We start from the raw sequence: 27,947 nt of genomic DNA on the forward strand, positions 1-27,947 counted from the left end.
CCAAAGCTTGGAGTTTGACCCAATTCTGACTTCATTGGGATGTGCGCCTCACATTTACACGTCGCTCAGGACTACTGCAGTGGTCTTAACTCTGTCACAGTGCCCGCAGGCTCTTTCTTGATCAGCACTCACTGCTCTCCTGGTTGAGCTTGGTTCAGCACACAGCCACTCTTAGCAGCCACCTGTTGCCAATCTTATGAGCTTCTCATTGCCTGGGGCAAGGAAGGCAAACGATTCTTTTTTAGGTGCCACTTCCAGGTGGTTGGCAGTGAATGTCTGAGGTGCATGCACTAAAGTGCTGTGATTAGTGATGTTGGACATGCGTGGGGAGAGGTGGGATGGGGTGGGGGAGATGTGCCGCATCATCCTTAGCCAAGAGGACAAGGTGTAAACTTCTAAACATGGCACACCAGACTCTTCATGATGTGGTTTCTGCCCAGAATCACTGACCACTCCCAGCCCACATCCGCCCTCCATGCATTGTTCCTGCAGCACCCCTGTCATCATGCCAACATGGGTTTGTATCTGCCCAACGCCCACCTGAAATCCCTTGCCCCTTGCTTCCCCATTGCCTCCTCACCCTTCAACACTGACCCAAGTATTCCTGCTTTGGAAGCCTCCTCACCTTTTTGCTCCCAAGCCAAACTGCCCCAAATCACCTCTTTCTCCAGGTTCTCATGGCATTCTGTATACACCAGATATTATTAACACGTTATAATTATTTAATCGTATGTCTGCTCTCTTGCTAGACTACTTGGTGGGAAAATCAACATTGATTGAGCTCCTTCCCAGTGTCCCAGGCACACTGGGAAGCACGGCCCTTCCTGGGAGCCCAGTGCAGTAGAAAGAGGGTGGCGTTCTGAAGCCTTTCTTTCTGGTTTGACTTTCTGGTTTGAGCCCTGCTCTTCTGAGAGGAGTTGTCCTTTCTTCGAGGCTCAGGATACTTATATTGTAAATTGGGAATCATGATACTTATGCCAGGTTATTGAGTGGTTTAGAAGTAGTATTTCTTAAATGTTAGCACATAATAGTAAGTCCTCACTAAATGGTAACTATTATTATTGGTTATCTATAGACTGGTTCTGTGAGGTGCAGGGTGCCTGGGTGGCTCAGTCGGTTAAGCGTCAGCCTTTGGCTCAGGTCATGATCCCAGGATCCTGGGATCTAGTCCTGCATCGGGTTTCCTGCTCAGCAGGAAGTCTGCTTCTCCCTCTCCCTCTGCCCCTCCCCACTGCTTGTCCTCGCCCTCTCTTAAATAAATAAATAAAATCTTAAAAAAAAATTCTGTGAAGTGCAGTTGGAATTAACTTTTTTTTTTTAAATGCTGCAACTGAGACTCAAATTATTTCCTTAGGGTCAGAGATCAAATAAATTACTGAGTTAAAAGTTTTTTTTTAAGGTCTTATTTATTTATTTATTTGACAGAGAGAGAGAGGGAGAGAGCACAAGCAGGGAGAGCAGTAGGCAGGGGGAGAAGCAGACTCCCCACTGAATAGGGAGCCCGACTCAGGGCTCAATCCCAGGACCCTGGGATCATGACCTGAGCCGAAGGCAGATGTCCAACCGACTGAGCCACCCGGGTGCCCCTGAGTTAAAAGTTTAAGCTCAGGTCAGTATGACTTCAGGGCCGGTGGCCTCTTAAATGCATTATTACAAAATATAGAAATGATGTGAAACCTACAAAAAAGTTGCCAAAACAGTGCAAAGAAATCTGTATCCCCTTCACCTCACCAAGGTTTTCCAGTTGTTAATATTTCACCTCAATGTCTGGATCCCCCCCTTTCCCTCTGTATAAGCAGGTGGACATCATACACCACATACCTTTGTCTGACATGATGACTTATCACCCCTAATACTGTCCCAAACGGGGGCCTCTCCTCCCACATTAAGGTGCAGCCATCTCAGTCAGGAGGTTGTGATTGATAAAATAAACACCCTGCAACCTACAGGCCCCATTCTGGTTCCTCAAGTGTTGGAACAATTCCTCTTCTTCCTTTCTGGCCCAGGATCCCATCTAGGAACACATACTGCGTTCAGTAACCACATCTCATTAGTATCCTTTAACCTGGAATCATTCCTCCTCTTTTCCCTGGGTCTCATCCCCTTGATGGGACTTTCATCCTGTAGGCTGTCCTTCTGCCTGAGTCTGTCCAATATTTTCTCATGAGTTGACTCTGGGCACTTCTGGGAGGAAACCACAGAAATGCTGCTGAGCTCGTCCTGATGCATCTCATCAAGAGACACATGACAACCTATCTTACCACCGCTGGGGATTACCTTGATAATCTGGGATCAGCTGGATATCTCCACTGAAGTCACCATTCTTCCTTTGTATGTGATGACTATGGGAAGATATTCTGGTATTATACCCCTATCCTGTTCCCCATCGAAACATCACCCATCAGCTTCAGTATCCGTGGTTAACCCCCACCTGCATCCACCAGCACCATGGTTACCAACTAAGGATGATCCGTTTCCTTCATTTCTATTGTATATACTGTTTTCTACTGTAAAAAAGAGCACCTCCTTCCCCATTTATATGTATATTTCAGTATGGATGCATGGTTCTACTTAATCCAATGGATTCTATCATTAACTGTCATATTAATCCTCAAATTGTTCTCAAGTTGAGCTCCCTCAAGCTGGCCTTTATGTACTCTTGACATATGCCCATCATTTATTAAGCATTTCCTTCCTGACACAAGCTGTTCCAGGCTCATCTTGTATTTTTTTCTGCCCGAATCCTGAAATCAACATCGCTTCAAACAGCTCTGATTCCTTTTAGTGGAGAATGATCTTGAGAAATTGATTGCTGACTGTGCTCATTGCTTCTGTATACACACACACACGGGCCTACCTGTAAATACGTGTATCTATATTATACACATACACAGAAATAGAAAAAATAAGTATATCTATATCTATTAAAAACCTATCAGTTCATGCCAATACTACCAATTCCAATCTAACACCTCCCATGTTTCTATAGCTTTCTTTACAAATCCCTACTCAGAGTGAGAAAACCGGCTCTTTTTATTCTCATATATTTACTTACTGGTTCACTGTGACCAATCTTCCTAACTATTCTGGCTGCCTTTTCTATCTGCCACCTCCATACCTCCAACTCCTTACTACCTACTTTCTTGCCTATGGGTGCACACTGCCACCAGTGTCTTCATGAGGCATGACAGCCCCCTTTTCCTGAGCACTAATGTTAAGAAGTAGAGATAGGAAGTAATACATGTGTTCTGGGGCGCCTGGGTGGCTCAGTCGGTTAAGCATCTGCCTTTGGCTCAGGTCATGATCCCAGGGTCCTGGGATTGAGACCCTCATCGGGGTCTCCACTCAGCAGGGAGTCTGCTTCCCCTTCTGTGTGCTCTCTCTCAAATAAATAAAATCTTAAAAGGAAGTAATATATGTGTACTTCTATCAGAGAACGTGTACTTTTTATTTCTAACCTGAACAACAACACGGTACATGGCATGGAGCAGGAGGTTTGTGAAGGCTGTATGAATGAATCAGTATGTGGGCAAGTGAGCAAACAAAGGAGTAAAGATACATACTGTTGTGCAGTGTTTAATTTGTGAATGGTAGGTCAGGATTATCAGAGGATCAAGATGGGATAGTAAGACCCAATGATCTACTCTATCCAGGGACATTTCTGTCTTTTGCATCCTTGGAAGCAGTTTTGGAAGGCTGCACAGGAAAGGGACCAGCGTGGGGAATCCACTCAAGCAGCTGGAGGAACTGAATAAAACTCTGGTTTGAAGTTAGTTGGCAGGATGGGGCTTGTCTCTGTATCCAGTACACCAGGCACATGAGGACCCTTCAATCAGCAGGTGAAATGATGAGGACAAGTGCAAGGCACAGTCTGAGTCTGGCTGCTTCATTTTGTTTGCGATGTGCGTGTGCATGTGTGTGTGAGCTGATACAATGCAAGAATCCAGACTAATTAGTTCCCATGCACCTATGTGTCTTCTGAAATTCCATTTGGCTTGCAGTTTTCCGTGACATCCTGTCCAACTCTACTGGAATGTGTGACTACATAGCATCTATGCTGATTGCTGGTCTAAAGGTGCCAGTGCTTTAGAATCAATGATTCCCCTCTAACAGTGTAACTGAACACGCATGATTTTAGTTTGGTGGATCCTTAAAACCTGTTGTTCCCCCCCATTGGAGTTTTCACTAACCCTTCACATGGTAACTACCTGTACTCTGCGGACAATACAGAAATCTACCTTATTTTGTTAGAATCATCTTGAGAACAGATTCTATTGGGTGGCCCTTTGGATTACTCTCCGAACCCCATCTCTCTCACCTGGTGCCCACTATGGTGACCAAGAAGCCAGATGTTTAACTTGGCAGCTCCCCTTGCGGTGGCCTTATGGCCTGGTTCCAGTCAGTGAGAAGGCTCTGGGCAGGAGTTTTCACCTTTCCCGTGGTTGCAGAGGGCAAAATTGCCAGTACCTGGGGGCTGCTGATACTGTGTCTCTCAGCGAACTTTGCCTCCTAGAGTGTTCTGGGTTGGAAACAGTCTCTGACTTAGATCCTGAAGGATTTGAGGGGAAGACAAAGGGGCTGGAGAATATGAGGAAGGATGGAATTTGATAGAAGCTGGGGGGAGGCCTAGCCTTGCCCCCCCCCCCCCCGCCCCGCTTTGGCTGATTAGAGGGTCAGAGAGGGAGACCCAGGTCCTCTCCCTTGTGAATGCCCTGTGTGGCTCTTGTGGCTGGACTTTTGTGACCTCTGGGGTCTTTGTGCAGCATGACTCACAACCTCAGGTCTGAAGTGTTTTCTATGCCTTTTGTCGTTGTGAAGATTAAGTGAGATACTACACATAAAGAGTTAAGATCTGTGCCCAACACATAATGTGTAATAAATGATAGCACTTTCTAAATGTTAACAACTCGCTACCTTTGAAAAGTGTACAAGTCTAGTACACATTTTATACCTTTATGAATAAAAAGGCAAAGGCCCCATTTGTCAGCTGGTCTGATAGAACTGTATGGTGTTTGTTTCTTCTGTGATGGGAGATGAAAAAAAAGATCATCGAGAGCCAAGAATTTTATTTTTGTGAATTTTCTTTTTCTGTAAAGAAAGGTTATCTTCTACCAGAGATCAAGAATGGACTTAACACCCATCATGTGTGTATATCTGCCTGGTCTCTCTTAACACCTCCTCATTCCCTAGACCTTTGCCAGCATCTGGGAGGTCCAGTAAGAAATGCTCTTTAAATCCTCTGCATTCTTCCAGAAGCCCAAGGGGTTTAATGAGTTCTGATTTTAGCTAAAACATATAAACCAAAAAAAAAGTACAATTTCTGCAACTTGGTTTCTTTATGCCAGAAATCTTTGTGTGTCTGTCAAGTAACAAAGCATAACCTGAATTTTCTGTTATTGTTTATTGGGCAATCGATATAAAGCAGGATATTTCTTCAGAGGTAAGCAAGCGGGTTGCTGTTAACACATCTGATAACATCGTATTTTATTGAATGAGTATGTTTCACATGATCCATATAAAGTTCCTAGCAGTAAACTTTAATTGCTGGAGAGAAGAATATATTGAAAGAGTACAGTTGGAAAGAGGTGATTTAAAAATTTTCCCTTTAAGCTAAACATCTGAGAAATAGAGAAAAATCATTAAGGAATTCAGAGACGACTTTGACATATTGAATTATGAATACACAGCACAGTGAAATAATTTTGTTGGAGTGGCCCAGCTGTGGTAATAATTAAACTCAAAATTCAGCCTCCTGCTTCTTTGCGGGGGGGGAGGGGGTGTCTTGAAGTGACTTCAGTTTCTAAGAATCAAATGCTTGTTTAAAAATATTTATGGTACATAGAGGAATAAATTTAGTGCAATAAGGCAATTTTTCTACAGTCATTCCACTCATTGTTTAAATTACCTTTCTTTCACTTTAATGACATTAGAGGAGATTTGGCTCAAATTTTGAAAAGCTCCTTAGAGGTAGAGAGAAAAAAATGTAGATTAGCAATAGTAAATCTTTTTGATGGGGAGGATATAACAGCTGTTGAAATTTTGGTATCAGTTGAAATTCCAAAGGTTTCGAGAATTCAAGCAAGTAGCAGTGGGGCATGGCGAATGTTAATGATCAAGTTGGTAGCTAATAAGCGAGTGGTGGAGAAAATCCTCACTGTCCGAATGAGGCATTGACTACTAGATTCAGATCTGTCTGCATGTCTTGCTTGGCCACTTGCTGCTTTGAAGGACAAAATGTTCCTTTCTGTGGCTACTCAGGTGGAAAATGGAATCGGGTGGGAAGTCTGGGGCAGGAGAGAATGGATGGAAGCCATTTCTCCATCATCCGTGGCATGAGACAGGTTCGTGTTTAGAGAAAGAAGAGCCCCCAGAGACTTTGACAGAGCCCTTGGCATTGAAAATCTGATGTGGAGCTTCAAGATACCTCAGCTCCAAGTTTTGGGGCTCAAGGCTGTGGGATGTCTATAAACCCTGTGAAGTACCTGGTAATTCACAGTAATTCATAGGGCACTTGACAGCTCCCAGGCCTTTCGGTAACTTCGTGTAGGACATAAAAACAGGATTGTACTCCACAGATACGATGTCAGGATGCTGTTCTGAAGGAGATGGAAGGCAGCTGTGCCTGGAGTCCTGCTCTGTGGACCTTTGGCCCCACTCAAGCCATTGCCAGTTCACCTGCTGAAACTCAAAGCTGCAAGAGGGCTGGGGTGGATGCCCACATACGTAGGCTTAGGAAGAGAGTAGTGACAATACACCTGAGCTGATGGCTAGTGTTTTATTTATAGACTCATGCAGAACTTCCAGTTCTTTCCCCACACTTGAAGCTGAGAGAGAAGCAGGAGTCTTTTAGGAACTACTGTAGTTTGGGGTAATCTGACCTCAAAGATGACAGCTCACGGTACTCCTCTCCAGTCCCTGATCATCTCCAAGAAAGGGGCTGTGAAGACACAGCCCTTCATGGCTATTTATGCAAAATGAAGACAAGGGCATGTGTGGAGGGAGAGAGTATGAAACAAATTAATGCATGTGCAGTGGTTGATGTCAGCTGGCTGGTGGAAACTGACAGGGTGTATAGTAGTAGAACTGTTGTCTTTCTACCTTAATTAATTATATGAGACATTTAACATGTTGAAACATCAAGCCAAACATCTGGGGTTTTATGGGCGGTGGCCTTTATCCAAGTTTAGACTCTCCCTGCTTTCTAAGTAAGATCCATGCTCATTGGGTACCGTTCACTCTTCAACATTGTAAATCAGAGGCTTACTGACTTACTGTGAATTACCAGGTACTTCACGGGGTTTATAGACATCCCACAGCCCCATCTCAACCCTTCCTCCTCTTACTGCTATGACCCCCTATCTTCCCCAAAGCCCCTCTTTTCTAGCCCTGCTCAAGCTCTGTGATTGTGGGAGGAAAAGGGTCTCAGATTCTGAGTGATTAATTTGAATTTTCCTCAGGAACTGGATGTGATGACAAGAGCAACTCTTGAGAAGTCAGCAAAACCGGCCCTCGTCCTGGTTTTTACCACTGATTGTGCTATGATGTTGACCAAGTCTTGAGCCCCCTGGCTTTGCTCCCGCATCTGGGATATGGGAAGGGGTTTAGTAATTTCTGTCCTACTTAGCTTGTAAGGTCGCAGGAAGAGTGAGACCACATGGAAAAGTTCTGTAAACTCTACATGTTCTACAAATTGGTCATCCAGTCATCCAAAAACATTTTTGTCAGCATGTAGGTGTTGCAGACCTTATACTTAGCTGGTTATAATAGTGAACAAGATACCCTTCTCATCACCCACCCCTTCCCCCCCAGAAAGGGGAGCCTAGTCTGGGCAGCAAATAAGCAATAAGCAGTTTTTAACGTTGTGGGACAAATGATAGGATAGGAGTGACCACAGAGTTCTATGCAAGCAAAGCCATCTTGGGTAAGGGTGAGGTGGTGGTGGGTCGAGGTCAGTTATTGTTCTAAGATCGAGATTAAAGAGGCTTTGGTTGTTTTTGCAATACCTGAAAGCCTTGGGAAGATTTGTTTAGCACAGCTGTCGGGTTTCATCCAAAATTCACAGGGTACTTAATAGATTTCTTGAGAAGACAGTGAAACTCCAGTTAAGTATGTGAGCTTGCTGCTTTTTGGCTGGAGGACATGGAAAGGCCATGTGGGAACAAGCCCAGTGCAGCTGACACAAACTTGAGAGTGTGAGAAGGAAAGCTTCCTTTGCTTGTTGGCTCTGCACTTACCATCAGCTTAAATCAAAATCCTGTTTTGTCCCAGGTGGTTGGACTGAAGCCCTATTAGCCTCAAGGGAACTCTTGCTTAAACAGTTACACATTCATTTCATGTAGGCCCTACCTCTTAGGGATTTGTTTTAATATTTCTTTAATTAGAAGAATTTAAATCTTTGGGGGAAGAAAAAAGAAATGTATACATTTCCCAGCATCAATAATTATCAAGATTTTGCCACACTTGGTTCATCCAGTTACAGATGTCATTTCTCCCCTATATACTTTATTACGCATCTCTAAAGATATGGATGTTTTCTTGTATAACCACAATGTCATGATCACATCTAAAGATGAGAGAATTTTAGGGACACCTGGATGGCTCAGTCCGTTGACCATCTGACTCTTGATTTTGGCTCAGGTTGGAATCTCAGGGTCATGAGATTGAGCCCCGAGATGGCTCTGTGCTCAGCCCGGAGTCTGCTTGACATTCTCTCCTTCTCTCTCTGCCCCTCCCCCTGCTCAAACACACTCTCTCAAACAATTAAATAAAATCTTTAAAAAAAAAAAAATCGGGGAATTTTGGAAACTTTTCTTGCTCTCTTTCTTCCCCAACATTTCATTATGAAAAAAATTCAAACATTCAACAAAGTATTTATTTATTCATTCATTTATTTATTTTTAAAGATTTTATTTATTTGACAGATAGCGAGAGCAGGAACACAAGCAGGGGGAGCGGGAGAGGGAGAAGCAGGGCTGCCGAGCAGGGAGCGTGTTGCAGGGCTCCATCCCAGGACCCTGGGATCACGACCTGAGCCGAAGGCAGACGCTTAACGACTGAGCCACCCAGATGTCCCAAAGTTAAAAAGATTTTAAAGTGAATGGCTGTGTATCCACTGCCTGGATTCTATCATTAACATCAACATATCTTTCCATCTCTTCATCTTATTATCCATCCATCCATCCATCAATCCATCTTTTTAAAATGTATTTCAGAGTGAATCGCAGAAATCAGCAAAGTTCTCCCCTAAATAGTTCACCATTCATATCATTAACAGTAGCATTAACATTTTTGTCCCTTTTCTTCTTTTGAGGTAAACTTACAATGGAATTCACAAATCTTGAGGTATTTGCTGAGTTTTGACAAATTCCAGTGTCTGTGTAACTCAAATCCATATCATATATGGAACATAAACAGCACCTCAGAAAATTCTTGCATTCCCCTTCCCAGTCAGTCCCTTCTCTACCTCCCAGTGGTAACCAACAATCTGATTTTTTTTCCCCACTAAAGGTGAGTTCCTCCTGTTTTAGAATTTCACATAAATGGAATCGTAAAGCATGGACTCTTTTGATTTGTTCTTCTTTCACTGAAAACGTTGTTGAGATTCACCTTTGCTGTTGTGTGACTGCAAGTAGTTTGTTCCTTTTATTGCTGAATTCTATTCTGTCGAATGATTATACCACAGTTTACCTGTGCTCCCATTGATGGATGTCTGGCCTGTTTCTAGTTTTGGCTAAATTAGTATGCTTCTATAAACATTCTTGACTAACTCTTTTTTTGTGAATGAAAGGTTTTTATTTCTTGTGGATAAATGCCTAGGAATGGAATTGCTGGGCTAGGAGGTAGCCCAGGATGTAGAAACCATAAAAAAAAAAAAAAAGACTTATCTATTTATTTGAGGGAGAGAGAGAGCATGAGTGAGCATGAGCTGGGGGAAGGGCAGAGGGAGAGGGGGAGGGAGAGAATCCCAAGCCAACTCCATGCTGAGCGTGGAGCCTGATACAGGGATTGATCTCATGACCCTGAAATCATGACCTGAGCAGAAACCAGGAGTTGGTGGCTCAACCAACTGAGCCACCCGGGTGCCCTGAAATGGCTATGCATTTTGCCAAATAGGCTTGGACTGTTTTGCATTCCTGCCAACAATGGATGACAATTCATGTTGTTCTACTTTACTAGCAGTGGCTTTTGTCAGTCTTTATAATTCTGGCAATTCTGGTATGTATGTAGTGGTATCTTTTTGTGGTTTAAACTTGTGTTTGCCTGATGATGCATAATGTTAAGCATTTTTATGTATGTTTATTATCCATTTGCATATCTTTTTGGCATGTGTCTGTTCAAATCTTTGGTTGTTATTTTTTGTCTTATTGAGTTACAGTTAATCTTTATATATTGTGGATCCCAGTCTTTTGCTGGATATCTGTTTTGCAAATATTGTTTCCAAGTGTGTGGCTTGCTTATTTATTTTCTTAATGGTATCTTGGAGCAGGTTTTGACCTGGACAATGTCTAACTAATTCCTTCTTTTATAATTACTATTTTCTTTGCCTTCCCTTAAGTTACAAAGGTATTCTCTTGTGTGTTCCTCTGAAACCTTTATAATTCTAAATTTCACATCTGGGTTTGTAATTCAGCTCAAATTGCCTCTGTGTGTGTGTGTGTGTGTGTGTGTGTGTGTAAGTATGTGTGTGTGACTTGAGACAGGGTTCAAAGATTTGTTTTTTAAAAACGAATTTCTAGGCTTTGTTTACATGGGAAACACCATACAACAAGGGTAAACAAATATGGTTATAGCTTCTGGGTTTCCTTTTTAGCAGTTTGTAATTGTTCTCCTGTGCGAGGCCACAACGGACAGAACTTAGCCACATATGACACCTGCCCCTGTTCTTGTATGCTTACAGCAGTCATGTATTGAGTGCCCATCATGAGCCATGCACCAAGGTAATAGTACCCAAGACCCCCCTGGCAGGAAGTTAGACTTGAGCAGGAGACTACCAGCATGGGTGTGAATGTGGGGAAGAGCAGGGTGAACATGACCTGATCTGGGGGTCTGGGAAGTCCTCCCAGAAGGAGGGGTTTTTGAACTAAAACCTGAAGGAAGTGAAGCGGGATGGGTAGGAATAGAGTTCTGGGTTGAGTGTTGCCAGGGTGGTGCCTGCCTCCCCAGAACCCAGAGAGTTGATTCTTGAAGAGTTAGAAAGAGTCTTGGTGACTGGCATGTTTCTTTCTCCCCTTCCGTGTGTCTCTCCCCGAAGCTCTGTGGGGCCACTGCCAGAATCCCTGCCCTATATCTCCTAGGGTTGCCTTGACCAATTGCACTTTCTTGAAGTAGTTTCTCCAATTAATGTAAGTACTTCTTTGCAGAAGAAACTCGTCTTCCTTTTGACCAACAAGAGGAAGGGTAGCCCCACACATACTCTGTGTTGCTCTCTCCACGCCCTCATCCTCCCAAGGACCACTGGCTCTTGCTGACTTCCCTTCTGTCCACTCAGCCTGAGTGCTCATGGCCTGCCAGGGCTCCTCTCCTGCTGTAGTCCCTCAGCTTCCTGTCTGCCAAGCCAGAATTCTCCCCAGAGATGCTGAGCACTGCTTCAGAGAGTCCTGATGCTGACCTGGGCCAGCTGGGCCTACTACTCCTGGAAGCAAGTCTGCCTTCTTCTCTAGTTGTCCCTCAGCGCACTCCCCCGCGTGCCCTGCACACACTTGGAACATCTCTTCTGGCTGCCGTGTCACCTCATCTGCTTTCCCTCTCCAGGTGCCCTTGTACTCTGGGTCGAGGCTGTTGGACGGGTGCTGCTGATCCCCTTCTCATCTTGTCTCTTGAACCTCGCCCACCTTCCTTCCTCAGTCACATTCGCTTTGCAGCCCAGGCTCTGGCTCCATCAATTATGTTTTCTCATCAGAGAATCCGTATCTGCTAATCAGTTTCCCTACCTGCAGAGATGATCGGACTTTTATCCACTGCCTTCTGATGACGATCACATAGTAAACAATCCTTAGGTACTTCCCGGGTAGTTTCTTGAGCTCCTGTTCAACTTTTCTTGCCACTTTTGCTACAGAATTTTCAGCATGGTGGCCTCTCTCCCTCCACTTCAGCAGCCTCAATTCATGGCTCCATCCCAGCCACTCTACTAAAGCCGCTTTCCGGTCAACAGAGGAGATGTCTTTTTTCTCTGCCCTCAGGCCTTTTGATTTTTCTGTGGCATTTAACTGTTGAACACTTGAATCTTTTCTTCATTTGACCTTTATGTCACTGAATTTTCTTTTTATTGTCAGTTTTTTTTCCCCACCCTGCAGCTTCTTTGTCCTGTTTCCTAAACCTAGTGTTCTTCAAGATTTTGTCCTTGTTTTTATTACTTTGCCTTCTCGGGAACTTCATTTATACTTTTATGGCTTTGTTGTCATTCCAGATGTTTTCCAAATGTATCATTCCTGCTAGTCACCATTTTTAGTGGTGTATGGTTGTTTCCACCAGAATTCCCTTCCTCCCTTTCCTTCCCTTTTGTTGATTGATTGATTGATCCACTCATCCCCACTTCCCTAGTCTGGCATCCTTGACAGACATGGCTAATCAATCAAGATGATCTTTCTTCCTAAACTTGGTTGTGACCTCAGGATCTCTTCACTGTGGACCCCCAGCCACTGCTGGTTGGTTCATCATGTGCAGCTTTTGTTATATTTGTCATATTTGTACCGAATGGTCTTCAGGTTGCTTATTCTCCCTCATATATTTAAGGTTTTGGCCCTGCTTTCTGTCCCTCAGAATCTGATCTGCTGAAAGATGAGTTGCCACCAGAGTTCTAGTTTATAATCCCTGCTCACTTTCCTAGTACCGTGGGCAGAATATAAGCTGGAGTTACTCAGGTTTCTCATAGTGTTCTGATTCTTTTTTTTTTTTTTTAAAAGATTTTATTTATTTCTTTTATTTCTTTTAGAGAGAGTGTGCTTGTGTGTGAGCAGGGGGAGGGCGAGAGGGAGAGAGAGAGAGCATCTCAAGCAGACTCGGCACTGAGCATGGAGCCTGACGCGGGGCTTGATCTCACGACCCTGAGATCATGACCTGAGCTGGAATCATGAGTCAGAGACTTAACTGACTGAGCCACCTAGGCGCCCCAGTTCTGAATCTTTTTTTTTTTTTTAAGATTTTATTTATTTATTTGACAGAGACACAGCGAGAGAGGGAATGCAAGCAGGGGTAGAGGGAGAAGCAGACTTCCTGCCGAGCAGGGAGCCCGATGTGGGGCTGGATCCCAGGACTCTGGGACCATGACCTGAGCCGAAGGCAGATGCCTAGCGACTGAGCCACCCAGGCGCCCCCCCAGGTCTGATCCTTCAAAGACCTATATAGAAGAGATAGGTAGGGAGTATGGTCCTTCTGTCTCAAGATTGGCATGAAATATATATCTATGTATGTTCAAAATGGTCCTATGTATCAGTGAATAAAAGCATTCTCACTTGTCCTTTGGCTCTCTGGGTATATTATAAATATGAAAGAAGAAATTTTAGTAAAAATTTTGAAAGTTTATAAACCACTGCAGGTAGATAACATGCATTTCAGGAAAAACACTGGCTTTACTCATCCACAGAGGCTACTTGGGTTGGCTTTGTGAACTGCTCATGTTCAGGGAGACCATTCTAGAGACATGGGTTTTCCTCTGAGAAGACCCTACCTCTGGGAACTTAAAGTTTTTGTTATTCTAGACACCCTGGATTCTTTCTGAACTATCAGCATGGAATCTGACTTTTATGACTGGAGGTTTGGTGATCCTTGGCAGCTTTTCCTCTTCTAGACCAAGAATGCATTTTCTGCTCTGATTTCTTCCCTCACACAGCAGCTGTGATAGGTCACGGGCTCCTAAGTACTGGGAAAAAGGAAAAATGGGCTGCAAATCCTTTAAGAGTGTGAACTTTGGGTTTTAAATTGGATTGTAACTGGAAGTCAATTATGTGGGAGGTGATGTGGTACCCGGGGTGAACGCTGCTGCTGACCAGCTGTGTGACCTTAGGCAGCAGCTCAGCGTCTCTTGGTCTCTGTCCACATCTGTGTGATGAAGCTGTAGGGCTGGCTGATCTCGTGGGTCCTTTTGGATCCAGTGCTACATGTTCGTTGTTTTCCTGGTTGTTACTGTTATTACTTTAATGATTTGCTCTTCTTGAGACAACATCAGAGTTCTGTGGAAAGGTCAGAGTTTCACACTTGATCTTAGCCAAAAGGCCGAGAAGCAATGGGAAGGTCAGAATTTTATTTATTTATTTTAAGATTTTATTTATTTACTTGACAGAGAGAGAGAGAGAGCATGCACAAGTAGGCAGGCAGGCAGAGGGAGAGGGAGAAGCAGGCTCCCCGCCGAGCAGGGAGCACGATGCGGGGCTCAATCCCGGGACCCTATCCCGGGACCCTGGGATCATGACCTCAGTTGGTTAAGCAGATGCTTAACTGACTGAGCCACCCATGCGCCCCGAGGTCAGAATTTTTTTTTATTATGTTATGTTAATCACCATACATTACATCATTAGTTTTTGATGTATTGTTCCATTACTCATTGTGTATAACACCCAGTGCTCCAGGCAGAACATGCCCTCCTTAATACCCATCATCAGGCTAATGCATCCCTCCACCCCCCTCCCCTCTAGAAACCTCAGTTTGTTTTTCAGAGTCCATAGTCTCTCATGGTTTGTCTCTCCCTCCAATTTCCCCCCCCGTCATTCTTCCCCTCCTGCTTTTTCCTTTTTTAAAAAAAATTTTTTATTGTTATGTTAATCACCATACATTACATCATTAGTTTTTGATGTAGTGTTCCATGATTCATTGTTTGTGTATAACACCCAGTGCTCCATGCAGAACATGCCCTTTTTAATACCCATCACCAGGCTAACCCATCCCCCTACTCCCCTCCCCTCTAGAACCCTCAGTTTGTTTTTCAGAGTCCCTAAGTCTCTCATGCTTCATCTCCCCCTCCAATTTCCCCCCCTTCATTCTTCCCCTCCTGCTATCTTCTTCTTTTTTTTTTTATATTGTATTATTTGTTTCAGAGGTACAGAACTGTGATTCAACAGTCTTGCACAATTCACAGCACTCACCATAGCACATACCCTCCCCAATGTCTATCACCCAGCCACCCCATCCCTCCCACCCCTCACCACTCCAGCAACCCTCAGTTTGTTTCCTGAGATTAAGAATTCCTCATATCAGTGAGGTCATATGATACATGTCTTTCTCTGATTGACTTATTTCACTCAGCATAACGCCCTCCAGTTCCATCCATGTCGTTGCAAATGGCAAGATCTCATTCCTTTCGATGGCTGCATAATATTCCATTGTAGATATATACCACCTCTTTTTATCCATTCACCTGTCGATGGACATCTTGGCTCTTTCCACAGTTTGGCTATTGTGGACATTGCTGATGTAAACATCAGGGTGCACGTACCCCTTCGGATCCCTACATTTGTATCTTTGGGGTAAATACCCAGTAGTGCAATTGCTGGATCGTATGGTAGCTCTATTTTCAACTTTTTGAGGAACCCCCATACTGTTTTCCAGAGTGGTTGCACCAGCTTGCATTCCTGCCAACAGTGTAGGAGGGTTCCCCTATCTCCGCATCCCGCCAACATCTGTCATTTCCTGACTTGTTAATTTTACCCATTCTGACTGGTGTGAGGTGATATCTCATTGAGGTTTTGATTTGGATTTCCCTGATGCTGAGTGATGTTGAACACTTTTTCATGTGTCTGTTGGCCATTTGGATGTCTTCTTTGGAAAAATGTCTGTTCCTGTCTTCTGCCCATTTCCTGATTGGATCATTTGTTCTTTGGGTGTTGAGTTTGGTAAGTTCTTTATGGATTTTGGATACTAGGCCTTTATCTGATAGGTCATTTGCAAATATCTTCTCCCATTCTGTCGGTTGTCTTTTGGTTTTGTTGACTGTTTCTTTTGCTGTGCAAAAGCTATTTATCTTGATGAAGTCCCAATAGTTCATTTTTGCCCTTGCTTCCCTTGCCTTTGGCAATGTTTCTAGGAAGAAGTTGCTGCGGCTGAGGTCGAAGAGGTTGCTGCCTGTGTTCTCCTTTAGGATTTTGATGGACTCCTGTCTCACATTTAGGTCTTTCAACCATTTGAAGTCTCTTTTTGTGTGTGGTGTAAGGAAATGGCCAGTTTCATTCTTCTACATGTGGCTGTTCAATTTTCCCAACACCATTTGTTGAAGAGACTGTCTTTTTTCCACTGGACATTCTTTCCTGCTTTGTTGAAGATTAGTTGACCATAGAGTTGAGGGTCCATTTCTAGACTCTCTATTCTGTTCCATGGATCTATGTGTCTGTTTTTGTGCCAGTACCATACTGTCTTGATGATGACAGATTTGTAATGGAGCTTTAAGTCCAGGATTGTGATGCTGCCAGCTTTGCTTTTCTTTTTCAACATTCCTCTGGCTATTCGGGGTCTTTTCTGGTTCCATACAAATTTTAGGATTATTTGTTCCATTTCTTTGAAAAACGTGGATGGTATTTTGATGGGGATTGCATTGAATGTGTAGATTGCTCTAGGTAGCATTGACATCTTCATAATATTTGTTCTTCCAATCCATGAGCATGGAATGTTTTCCATTTCTTTGTGTCTTCCTCAATTTCTTTCATGAGTATTTATAGTTTTCTGAGTACAGATTCTTTGCCTCTTTGGTTAGATTTATTCCTAGGTAGCTTATGGTTTTGGGTGCAATTGTAAGTGGGTTCGACTCCTTAATTTCTCTCTCTTCTGTCTTGTTGGTGTTTAGGAATGCCACTGATTTCTGTGCATTGATTTTATATCCTGCCACTTTACTGAATTCCTGTATGAGTTCTAGCAGTTTTGGGGTGGGGTCTTTTGGGTTTTCCACATAAAGTATCCTATCATCTGCAAAGAGTGAGAGTTTGACTTCTTCTTTGCCGATTTGGATGCCTTTGATTTCTTTTTGTTGTCTGATTGCTGTGGCTAGGACTTCTAATACTATGTTGAATAGCAGTGGTGAGAGTAGACATCCCTGCCATGTTCCTGACCTTAGGGGGAAAGCTCTCAGTTTTTCCCCAGTGAGAATGATATTCGCTGTGGGTTTTTCATAGATGGCTTTTATGATATTGAGGTATGTACCCTCTATCCCTATGCTCTGAAGGGTTTTGATCAAGAAAGGATGCTGTACTTTGTCAAATGCTTTTTCTGCATCTGTTGAGAGGATCCTATGGTTCTTGTGCTTTCTTTTATTAATGTATCGTATCACATTGACTGATTTGCGGATGTTGAACCAACCTTGCAGCCCAGGGATAAATCCCACTTGGTCGTGGTGAATAATCCTTTTAATGTACTGTTGGATCCTATTGGCTAGTTGTTTGGGGAGAATTTTTGCATTCATTTTCATCAAGGATATCGGTCTGTAATTTACCTTTTTGATGGGGTCTTTGTCTGGTTGGGGATCAAGGTAATGATGGCCTCATAAAACGAGTTTGGAAGTTTTCCTTCCATTTCTATTTTTTGGAACAGTTTCAGAAGAATAGGTATTAATTTTTCTTGAAATATTTGATAGAATTCCCCTGGGAAGCCATCTGGCCCTGGGCTTTTGTTTGTTCGGAGATTTTTGATGACTGCTTCAATTTCCTTAGTGGTTATCGGTCTGTTCAGGTTTTCTATTTCTTCCTGGTTCAGTTTTGGTGGTTGATACATCTCTAGGAATGCATCCATTTCTTCCAGATTATCTAATTTGCTGGCATAGAGTTGCTCATAATATGTTTGTATAATTGTTTGTATTTCTTTGGTGTTGGTTGTGATCTCTCCTCTTTCATTCATGATTTTGTTGATTTGGGTCATTTCTCTTTTCTTTTTGAGAAGTCTGGCCAGGGGTTTATCAGTCTTGTTAATTCTTTCAAAGACCACCTCCTAGTTTTGTTGATCTGTTCTACTGTTCTTTTGGTTTCTATTTCATTGATTTCTGCTCTGATCTTTACTATGTCTCTTCTCTTGCTGGGTTTAGGCTTTATTTGCTATTCTTTCTCCAGCTCCTTTAGGTGTAGGGTTAGGTTGCGTATTTGAGACCTTTCTTGTTTCTTGAGAAAAGTCTTGTGTTGCTCTATACTTTCCTCTTAGGACTGCCTTTGCTGCATCCCCAAATTTTGAACAGTTGTGTTTTCATTTTCATTGGTTTCTATGAATTTTTTTAATTCTTCTTTAATATCCCGGTTGACCCATTCATTTTTTAGTAGGCTGCTCTTTAGCCTCCATGTATTTGAGTTCTTTCCAAGTTGCCTCTTGTGATTGAGTTCTGGTTTCAAAGCACTGTGGTCTGAAAATATGCAGGGAATAATCCCAATCTTTTGGTACCTGTTGAGACCTGATTGGTGACCTTGGATGTGATCTATTCTGGAGAATGTTCCATGGGCACTCGAGAAGAATGTGTATTCCGTTGCTTTGGGATGGAATGTTCTGAATATATCTGTGAAGTCCTTTTGGTCCCGTGTGTCATTTAAAGTCTTTATTTCCTTATTGATCTTTTGCTTAGGTGATCTGTCGATTTCAGTGAGGGGGGTGTTAAAGTCCCCCACTATTATTGTATTGTTGTCAATGTGTTTCTTTGCTTTTGTTATTAATTGCCTTATATAATTGGCTGCTCCCATGTTAGGGGCATAGATATTTACAATTGTTAGATCTTCTTGTCCGATAGACCCTTTAAGTAGGATATAGTGTCCTTCCTCCTCTCTTATTACAGTCTTTGGTTTAAAATCTAATTTTTCTGATAGAAGGATTGCCACCCCAGCTTTCTTTTGGTGTCCATTAGCATGGTAAATGGTTTTCCACCCCCTCACTTTCAATCTGGGGGTGTCTTTGGGTCTAAAATGAGTCTCTTGCAGACAGCATATCGATGGGTCTTATTTTTTAATCCAATCTGGTAGCCTGTGTCTTTTGATTGGGGCATTTAGCCCATTTACATTCAGGGTAACTATTGAAAGATATGAATTTAGTGCCACTGTATTGCCTGTAAAGTGACTGTTACTCTATATTGTCTGTGTTCCTTTCTGGTCTATGTTGCTTTTAGGCTCTCTCTTTGCTTAGAGGACCCCTTTCAATATTTCTTATAGGGCTGGCTTCGTGTTTGCAAATTCCTTTAGTTTTTGTTTGTCCTGGAAGCTTTTTATCTCTCCTCCTATTTTCAGTGACAGGCTAGCTGGATATAGTATTCTTGGCTGCATATTTTTCTCGTTTAGTGCTCTGAATATATCATGCTCATCCTTTCTGGCCTGCCAGGTCTCTGTGGATAGGTCTGTTGCCAATCTAATGTTTCTACCATTGTAGGTGACAGATCTCTTGTCCTGAACCACTTTCAGGATTTTCTCTTTGTCTCTGAGACTCGTAGTTTTACTATTAGGTGTCAGTGTGTTGACCTATTTTTATTGATTTTGAGAGGGTTTCTCTGTGCCTGCTGGATTTTGATGCCTGTTTCCTTCCTCAAATTAGGGAAGTTCTCTGCTATAATTTGCTCCAGTAAACCTTCGGCCCCCCCTCCCCCATTCTTCTTCTTCTGGGATCCCAATTATTCTAATGTTGTTTTGTCTTATGGTATCACTTATCTCTCGAATTCCACCTTCATGATCCAATAGTTGTTTCTCTCTTTTTCTCAGCTTCTTTATTTTCCTTCTATATCACTAATTCTCTCTTCTGCCTCATTTATCCTAGCAGTTAGAGCCTCCATTTTTTATTGCCCCTCATTAATAGCCTTTTTGATTTTGACTTGGTTAGATTTAGTTCTTTCATTTCTCCAGGAAGGGTTTCTCTAATATCTTCCATGCTTTTTTTCAAGCCCAGCTGGTATCTTTAAAATCATCATTCTGAACTCTAGTTCTGACATCTTACTAATGTCCATATTGATTAGGTCCCTGGCAGTCAGTACTGCCTCTTGTTCTTTTTTGAGGGGATTTTTTTCCATCTTGTCATTTTGTCCAGAGGAGAACAGATGAATGAGGGAACAAAATGCTAACCGGGTAACAACGTCCCCAGAAAATATACACTAAACAAATCAGAAGAGACCTGAAACCAGGGGGAAAGATAGGGAAAGGGAAAAGAAAAAGAAAAAGAATAAGGTAAAAACAAACAAAAACAAAACAAAACAAAAACAGAATATGATCAGATATGATCAGGCTGGTGCATAGATCAATGACACACACTAGATTTTGTGCCTATTTTGGTCTGTTAGAAGAAAGTGCCTCCCAAAATTTTAAAGCGAGAACAACTTATATATATATATACATATATATGTATGTGTATATATATATACACATATATATGTGTGTGTGTGTGTGTGTATACACATATATATACCAAAAGTAAGGGTAACTTGTATGAAGGGATAGAATATGCCTCAAAAATGAAAAAATAAAAAGGATTTTTAAAAAAAGGGATTGATAAGATGTTGGTTGAAAAGGGAAAAAGAAAAATTAAAAAAAAAAAGAAAATTAAAAAAATTAGCTTTGAAAGACTAAAGAATCATGGGAAAAAAGCCCTGAATTCTACGTGCAGTATTCCCCTAGTGCTGGAGTTCTGCTGTTCTCATTGATCGGTAAACTTGGTCTTGGCTGGCTGTTCTTGCTGATCTTCTGGGGAAGGGGCCTGTTGCCGTGGTTCCCACATGTCTTTGCGGCAGGCAGAATTGCCCCGCCCTTGTGGGTACCGGCTAAGCAATCTGCTTGGGTTTGCTCTCGGGAACTTTTGTTCCCTTCAAGCTCTCCGTACAGCTTTGTAGGACGAGAGTGAAAATGGTGGCCTCCCAATCTCCGCCCGGAGGAGCCAAGATCTCGGGCCCCGCTCCTCAGTGTGCCCCCAGAGAAAAGCAGTCAGTCACTCCTGTGTCCCCGGTCTTCAGCTGCACTCCGTGCTCACCCGGCCTGTGACCGAGCGTTTCTCTCTTTGGCTCATGACCCGGTGTGGAGTCTCCAAACCCAGCAGATCCCTGCGGTGCGCTCCCGCGCCGCTCCTCCCGGGGGAGGAAGGGGAGTCTCCCTGGATCTGCTGCTTGTTGGGTCCCTGCTGGAGGAGCAGTGGCCCAACTGGGCCGCGGATCACGGTTTATGGCAACCCCTAGCTGAGAGCCCGTGCCTCGGCTCCGTCTCTGCAGCTGGCTTCTCTGCTGTGATACCTGGGAGCTCTGCCGCACTCGGGCACCCCCAGTCTTTCTGTGACCCCGAGGGTCCTGGGACCACAGTGTCCTGCGAGGGTTCCACCCCCCGCTTAGCCACTGGAGCGACGTCCCTCAGCGGAGCCGACTTCTAAAATTTCCGATTTTGTGCTCCGCGGCTCTATCACTTGCCAGAAGCGGCTGACGGAGGCCCCCTCCCCCGCCGTCTATCCTCCCGAATATCGCCTCGGATTCACTTCTCCGCACGTCCTACCTTCCAGAAAGTGGTCGCTTCTCTGTTCAGAGAGTTGTTGCTATTCTTTTCTTCGATCTCCTGTTGAGTTCGTAGGTGTTCAGAATGGTTTGATCCCTATCCAGCTGAATTCCTGAGACCAGACGAAATCCAGGTCTCCTACTCCTTCACCATCTTGCTCCCCAAGGTCAGAATTTTAAAGAGTATTTAGAATTGTTTGTATTTGTTGGTTTGTTTCAGAATAGTTTCAGGGCCCTTGGGAAAGAGGAGCGTATCCTGCTTTGGAAGATTCTGAGTGAAGTGAAGAGGAAGGGCAGGTCTAGGAACTGCCTAATACCTGCCTAGCAGCCAGGGAACAGGTATTTAGTACAGGTTAGCACCCCCTGAAACCACAAAGTATATGGCCATGATTAAGGGCACAGGCTTTGGAATCAGGCAGAAGATCTGGGGTTTTCGTCCTGATTTCACTGCAGTCTGGCTATGTGGCCTTGAGCAAAATAGCACCTCCTATGTCTCAGTTTCATGTTTATAAAATGGGGTTAATAGTGTCTTGCTTGTAGCATTGCTGTGAGGATTAGACGGAATAACATATAAAACTCTTAGCCCATGTGGTGGATAGTAATTGCTCAATAAACAGCCTATTAATTTCAGACTGCCTGCCTTGGACTGTCTAGGCATTTTATCTCTAGTATTTGATTTAATCCACACAATCCTACTAAGTAGAAGTTATCTACAGATCTGGAAGAAATGAAAGCTCAGAACAGTTAAGTTAACTAAGGAAAAAAAACCCCTGAACATTACACAAGCAGTCAGTGACAGAGCTTAAATTGGAAACCAGATCTTCCTGCCTCCAGAGTCCCTTTCTGCCACGTGCACTGTCTTCCAGAGTGAAAGAGAGCCTTCTTCACTGTCCACACCAAGCTAAGCTTGGGGGTGGGGGGAGTCTGGAACACCATGATAGAGGCAAGAGAAGTCATTGATATCCACAGATGCTATATTGTTTAGAAGCAGGTTATTGTCTAAGAGAGGATTAGAAGTTTCTTGGCTTGAGAAGTCCTAAGTTAGAGTACACTGGCCATTATCCATGCTGCTTGTTGGTGGCAGAAAGAATTTCCATGCTTTTCATCAGCTTTTTGCCATGATGAACATCTGTGTTTGCAGCCATGAGAACTCTTGACCTGAAAGTTTATGAGTAGATGCCCGTGCAAGGCAGTACAGAAAGTGTCCCGAAAGAGGTAGGGACACAGAGCCATGCACCCATGCACACTCAGAGAAGAGAGTGAGTCAAAGCCTGTGACAGTGCAGTGGTATTTTTAGTAGCTTCTTGGGGGGGGGGGTGGTGGTGGTGGTAGGGATGGCTTTCAAGATGGGCCTTGAAGAAGGAGGAGCATTTTAGGAATGTGGAAGTGGCAGGAAAGAGAGCAGCTCCAGAGAGCATCACAGGTGCGTGGAACTGAAGCTTGGCTCTGTGGAGTGAGAAGTAGGGAAAATTCAATTTTTTCATGTCTCTTAAGACCTCTGTTTATGTCCCATGAAGGCAGGTCAGAGAGTCTAAGGAGGAGATAAATACTATAATAGTCAAGAAAAATATTTCTAGGTATCTTTTTCTTTCTTCCACCCGCAGGGAAAACCAGCATCCAAGTGCCACCACTGCATGTGGCTACTGAGCCCTTGAAATGTGGTATTCCTTTTTTTTTTTTTTAAAGAGCTTATTTATTTATTTAGAGTGTGCGTGTGAGGGGTGGGAGGGGAGGAGGCGGAGGGAGAGGCAGAATCTCAAGCAGACTCTGCGCTGAGTGTGGAGCTTAATGTGGGGCTTGATCTCACGACCCTGAGATGGTGACCTGAGCTGAAATGAGGAGCTGGACGCTTAACTGACTGAGTCACCCAGGTGCCCCGAAATGTGGTATTCCTAATTGAGATGTGCTGTCAATGTAAAACACCTATTGGATTTTGAAGATGTAGTATGAAAGTAAGATATCTTAATTTTTTTATATTGATTATATGTTGAAATGGAATATATTGGATTTTAAAATCCAATATTAAAAATAATTTTACCTATCTCTTTTTACAATTTTAATGTGGCTCCTAGAACATTTAAAATGATGTGTGTGGCTCTCCTACCTGGCTTGCTTTCTGTCTCTATCAGGTGGTGCTATGTTAGAGGTACTTGTCATATCTTTAAAGTTCTTTCATCCATTCTACAGTTCCTTGAGACCTAAATGTCAGGAAATGAATCTGGTCATTCAGATGCAAAAGAGAACTAGATGCTGTCCATCGCTGGGTCATGTATATTGTTCTCTGAGCTTCTGATTTTTTTTGTCAGCATTGTAAGGACATTGGATCAGATTTTCTTCAGGGCTCCTTTTAAAATTTAATTTTTAAAATTCCTTGGTTCTAGCTTGGAGTCAGTGCTCAGAGTCAACTATTATTAACCTTTTCTGTGTTCTGTTGAAAGGTTTCCACTATTCCCTTTACCAAATATCAGAAAAAGTCAGGATTATTTCCTTTTTCCTGTGGTTCTTTAGTAAATTCTGGAGTGGAAAGACTTTAGAGAGTTCTGGTAAGGAAGCCTCTCTCCCCTTTGCCTTCTCTGCCTAGTGGCCCCATCTAGGCTGGTTGGAGTATGTGCTCCCAACAGGGTGGCCACGGCAGCTCCTCAGAGGATGCAAGTATCAGAGAGTTTGAAGAAGTCTCCTTTCTTTGGCTCATGACTTTCAGGCTTACTTTATTTTTTAAAGATTTTATTTATTTATTTGACAGAGAGAGACACAGTGAGAGAGGGAACACAAGCAGGGGGAGTGGGGGAGGGAGAAGCAGGGTTCCCGCCGAGCAGGGAGCCGGATGCGGGGCTCGATCCCAGGACCCTGGGATCATGACCTGAGCCCAAGGCAGGCACTTAAAGATTAAGCCACCCAGGCGCCCCCAGCCTTACTTTAAAATACCCCAAACATGGTGATTCCACACGTGTTCTTCAATCACTGACTAGGTCCGCTAAAAATTAAGAACTGAAGTGATTTCCCTTTTAGGAAAGGGATGGGCAGACCGAGAAGGAGGAGATAGGGTGCTTGGTGACTTGAGAGGGATACTCAGGGTTTGGGGTTACAGGTAAGGCAAAGGAGGTGGCCCTAGGAGCAGACAGGTAGTGAAACGTTTACTTCCAAGTAAGAGTCTTTGATACTTCAAAGTGAGAGTTTAGTTAACTAGCAACGAGTCAAATAAAACCTGCCCTCCCCCCCGCACAGAGATAGATAACATTCGTCTTAAAGGAACACTGGTGTCTGGGTGGAAGCTTGTTGCAATATTGAAATCCCCTCTCATGATACCAATCCCAATGTAGTATTTTGCCATGGAATTTATTTTTCTTTAGGAATAAGTCTTTATACTGTAAAGTCAAAAAAAGTAACATGGAAAGGGGGGCTATATAAAAACAAAGTTTTACTGGTTTGCTAAAGAAGGGCACTGGAGAGGGAAAACATTGCTATGCCTGGGGGTTGATTTTATTGCAAGTGCCTGAATCAGTTATTCTTAATAAAATCTTGACTTTTTTCTCAGAGAGTGGGTAAACAAAATAGATTGGTGGAGGTATTTTTGGTAGCCGGCAGTTGTTGGCTTTTGATTTGTGGTTTGTAGGAATCCTAAAATGATAGGTTGCTAATTGGTTCAGGGTGAAAACTCAGATAATTGGGTGGATTGTGAACACAGAAATGGTAATAATATCTAATGTTTACATAGCATGGGGTATGGTTATTTTGTTTACTGTGCAAACACAACAATTACCTCTTGAGTGGACAGAAGATTAAAGCACTCATCAACTTATGTACCTGTGATTAGGGCATAATATTATTAAATATATAAAATATTAAATACACAATCATCTTTGTCCATGAAATGCCAATAATGTACATTTTGAAAAAGGACAACTAAACTTTTATTAAATTACTTAACATTGAAACTCAATACCCTAAGGACAGCATATTTATGGACGATTTCCTTGTAAATAATTAGGAGAATCTAAAATATTTACCATGAATGAGTAGTACTTTAGTAATAACAAAAATAAAAAGTAGGGGTGCCTGGCTGCCTCAGTTGGTAGAGCCTACGACTCTTGATCCTGGGGGTTGTGAGTTCGAGCCCCACATTGGGTGTAGAGATTACTTAAAAATCTTTAAAAAAAATGTGGCAAGTTTATGCCATCTTAAGGCTTTTCTGATACACAAACTTACAAATGAGAAAAAAATCATACAGGGATCTCTCTCTTTTTTTTAAAGATTTATTTAGAGAGTGAGTATGGGGAGCGGGGAGTGAGAGAGAGGGAGAGAGTCTCAAACAGACTCCCCACTAAGTGTGGATGCTTAACCGACTGAGCCACCCAGGTGCCCTGCAAATAGGGATCTCTTTAAAGGTACTTGTTAATATGCAGTGCTAGCCATATGAACCGTACAGGTGTTGATCATTTTCTCTAGGGCCTGGGAGGTTGAAGAGAAGTATGTAAGTAAGAACGGTGGTGGCAGCAACATTTATATAGAGGGTTGAACTTACAACAGGAATAGATAGCATGCTAATTGTTGCCTGGAAAATAGCTCTAGATGAACAGTGATGAATTCTCTCTCTGTTTCTCTCTTTCTCTCCCCCCATGTGGTGCCCCAGAATACTGTGTATTTTCATTTCTCTAATTAAAATCAGTGTAAAAAATGTTTAAAAATATGCCATTCTGTGCTGTTCCTTGATAGAAGGAAGTGGGAACTCACGAACATGCAGGTTTGTAGATGTGCTGGCGCCTGAAGACAAGGGGTGCCCCAGCTGGGTTAGAAGAATTGTATGCGGGCATATGAATAACTGACATACTGTTTAGGTTTTGAAAGCTCCAACAGCTGTGTTTTGTCCAGCAATAAGTAGAATCATAAGATTCATTTATTACCATGCGTGTAAAATGGGAAAACTCACCATAAATTATAACTTCAAATTCTTTTTTAAAAATTTTTTTCCTTTTTTCTTTTTCTTTCAAATTATTTTCTATCATCTATTTGTATAATGAGGCATCACATTTATTTAATAATTTATTAATGTATTTCATCATTTGTTCAGTAATTGTTATTGACAGCCTACTATGTACCTGACAGGATAAGGGGCTCCAGCAGTGAGCATGATAGAAAAGGTCCTGAGCTTGATAGATGAGACGGACCATGAAGAAACTCACCAGCAAACCTGCCAATGACAGCAGTAAGCAATGGGAAAGGCATGCACTGGGATGAGAGATCCTGTGTGCCAGGGCAGGGCTGATGGGTGTATCTTAGGCAGAAGATAACCAGTGGAAGTCTTTCTATGGAGGCAGTAGCTGAGGCGAGACCGGAAACATGAGCCAGACTTTCAATGTGAAACAGGTTCCCATAGTCAGTAGTGTGTAGCGTACTCAGAGCTGATGTGGTTTTGCTCTGCGTGATGCCACTTGTATGGAAAGGTGACATTCTGAGTTGACCCAGGAACCAGCCCACTAGGAAAGGCTTAGTGCACAGCCCTGCAGCACACTGTCAATTCAGGTGTTGAATCCTAACTGCTGAGTGATCTGGAGACCAGCTGGGAGCATCACTCGAAGGGCTCAGGACCCCAGCGATTTACCCACTATGGTACCGGAAGTATTTCGTATTTAAACAGGCAGTATGGGATCTGTAATGGTTGAATATTGGTCATGCTTGTGTGTAATTTTGTGATTTAAAGAATTTTGATGATTAGCCAATTGCAATTATACATCATTAAAAAAATCCTGTCCACGTCATAGTTTAGTAGAGAAAAGGAAAGTTAAGTTCCTGTTTTCAGTGCTGGCAGTCTTGATTTTAAAACCTGGGGTCTCATTTTGAGGAGGTGGCATTGTCAGACTGGATATGTTCTTTCCAAGAAGGTAACAGACCTAACTTCATGTCTTTTTTATAGGCGGCATCACTGTCCACATCTCCCTACCAAGATTTACGATAAAATAGAGAAACCATGTCTTCTCTCCGAATACACCGAGAACTACCCTGTCTATCACTCTTACTTGCCCAGAGAATCCTTTAAGCCCAAGCTGGAGTACCAGAAAGGGTCCATACCCATGGAAGGCCTGACCACATCAAGGTGAGTGCAAGAAGAATAAATATATGAATGCATACGAATAATGTCCAGGGCTAATGTACACAGCATGAATATAATGTGCAGTCTTAGTGCATCAATGTACAGAGTCAATGTATAGTATCAAAGTCTTTAATGTTAATATACTGTATCTCGGAAAGGAAATCCTACATTTGTTAGCCTGCTCAGTTTTCCCCAACCTCTTCTTACAGAGAAAGAATTGTTGCAGCCGGTCTAGGGGTGAGGAAGGGTAGAATGATCTACATAGCAAAGGGTTGGAGGTTAAGTAACATATAAAGGGATGACACAGTTGGGGGGGAGGGGGGCTGCTGCTAGAAAGTGAGTTTTGGACTTTGGCACCTAAGCTCCAGGTCAGCTTGGGCCTCGTAGTGATGATGATAGTGGTGAAAGGAAACTTATGATACAGAGGGAGCCGTCTGGGAATTATGCCGTGGACTTTGA

At 42.9% G+C, this 27,947-nt stretch overlaps 1 protein-coding gene across 1 annotated transcript in view; it reads left to right on the top strand.

Annotated features, from left to right (window-relative positions):
- The window catches only part of SAXO1 (stabilizer of axonemal microtubules 1), a 112,350-nt gene that overhangs the window by 51,764 nt on the left and 32,639 nt on the right, over positions 1–27,947 (top strand). Inside the window, exon 2 of the mRNA XM_027616224.2 lies at positions 27,312–27,491. Coding sequence (XP_027472025.2) covers positions 27,312–27,491 — 180 coding nt within the window. The remainder of the gene's footprint in view (positions 1–27,311; positions 27,492–27,947) is intronic.

Source organism: Zalophus californianus, chromosome 13, assembly GCF_009762305.2.
Source record: "Zalophus californianus isolate mZalCal1 chromosome 13, mZalCal1.pri.v2, whole genome shotgun sequence".
Classification (NCBI taxonomy): domain Eukaryota; kingdom Metazoa; phylum Chordata; class Mammalia; order Carnivora; family Otariidae; genus Zalophus; species Zalophus californianus.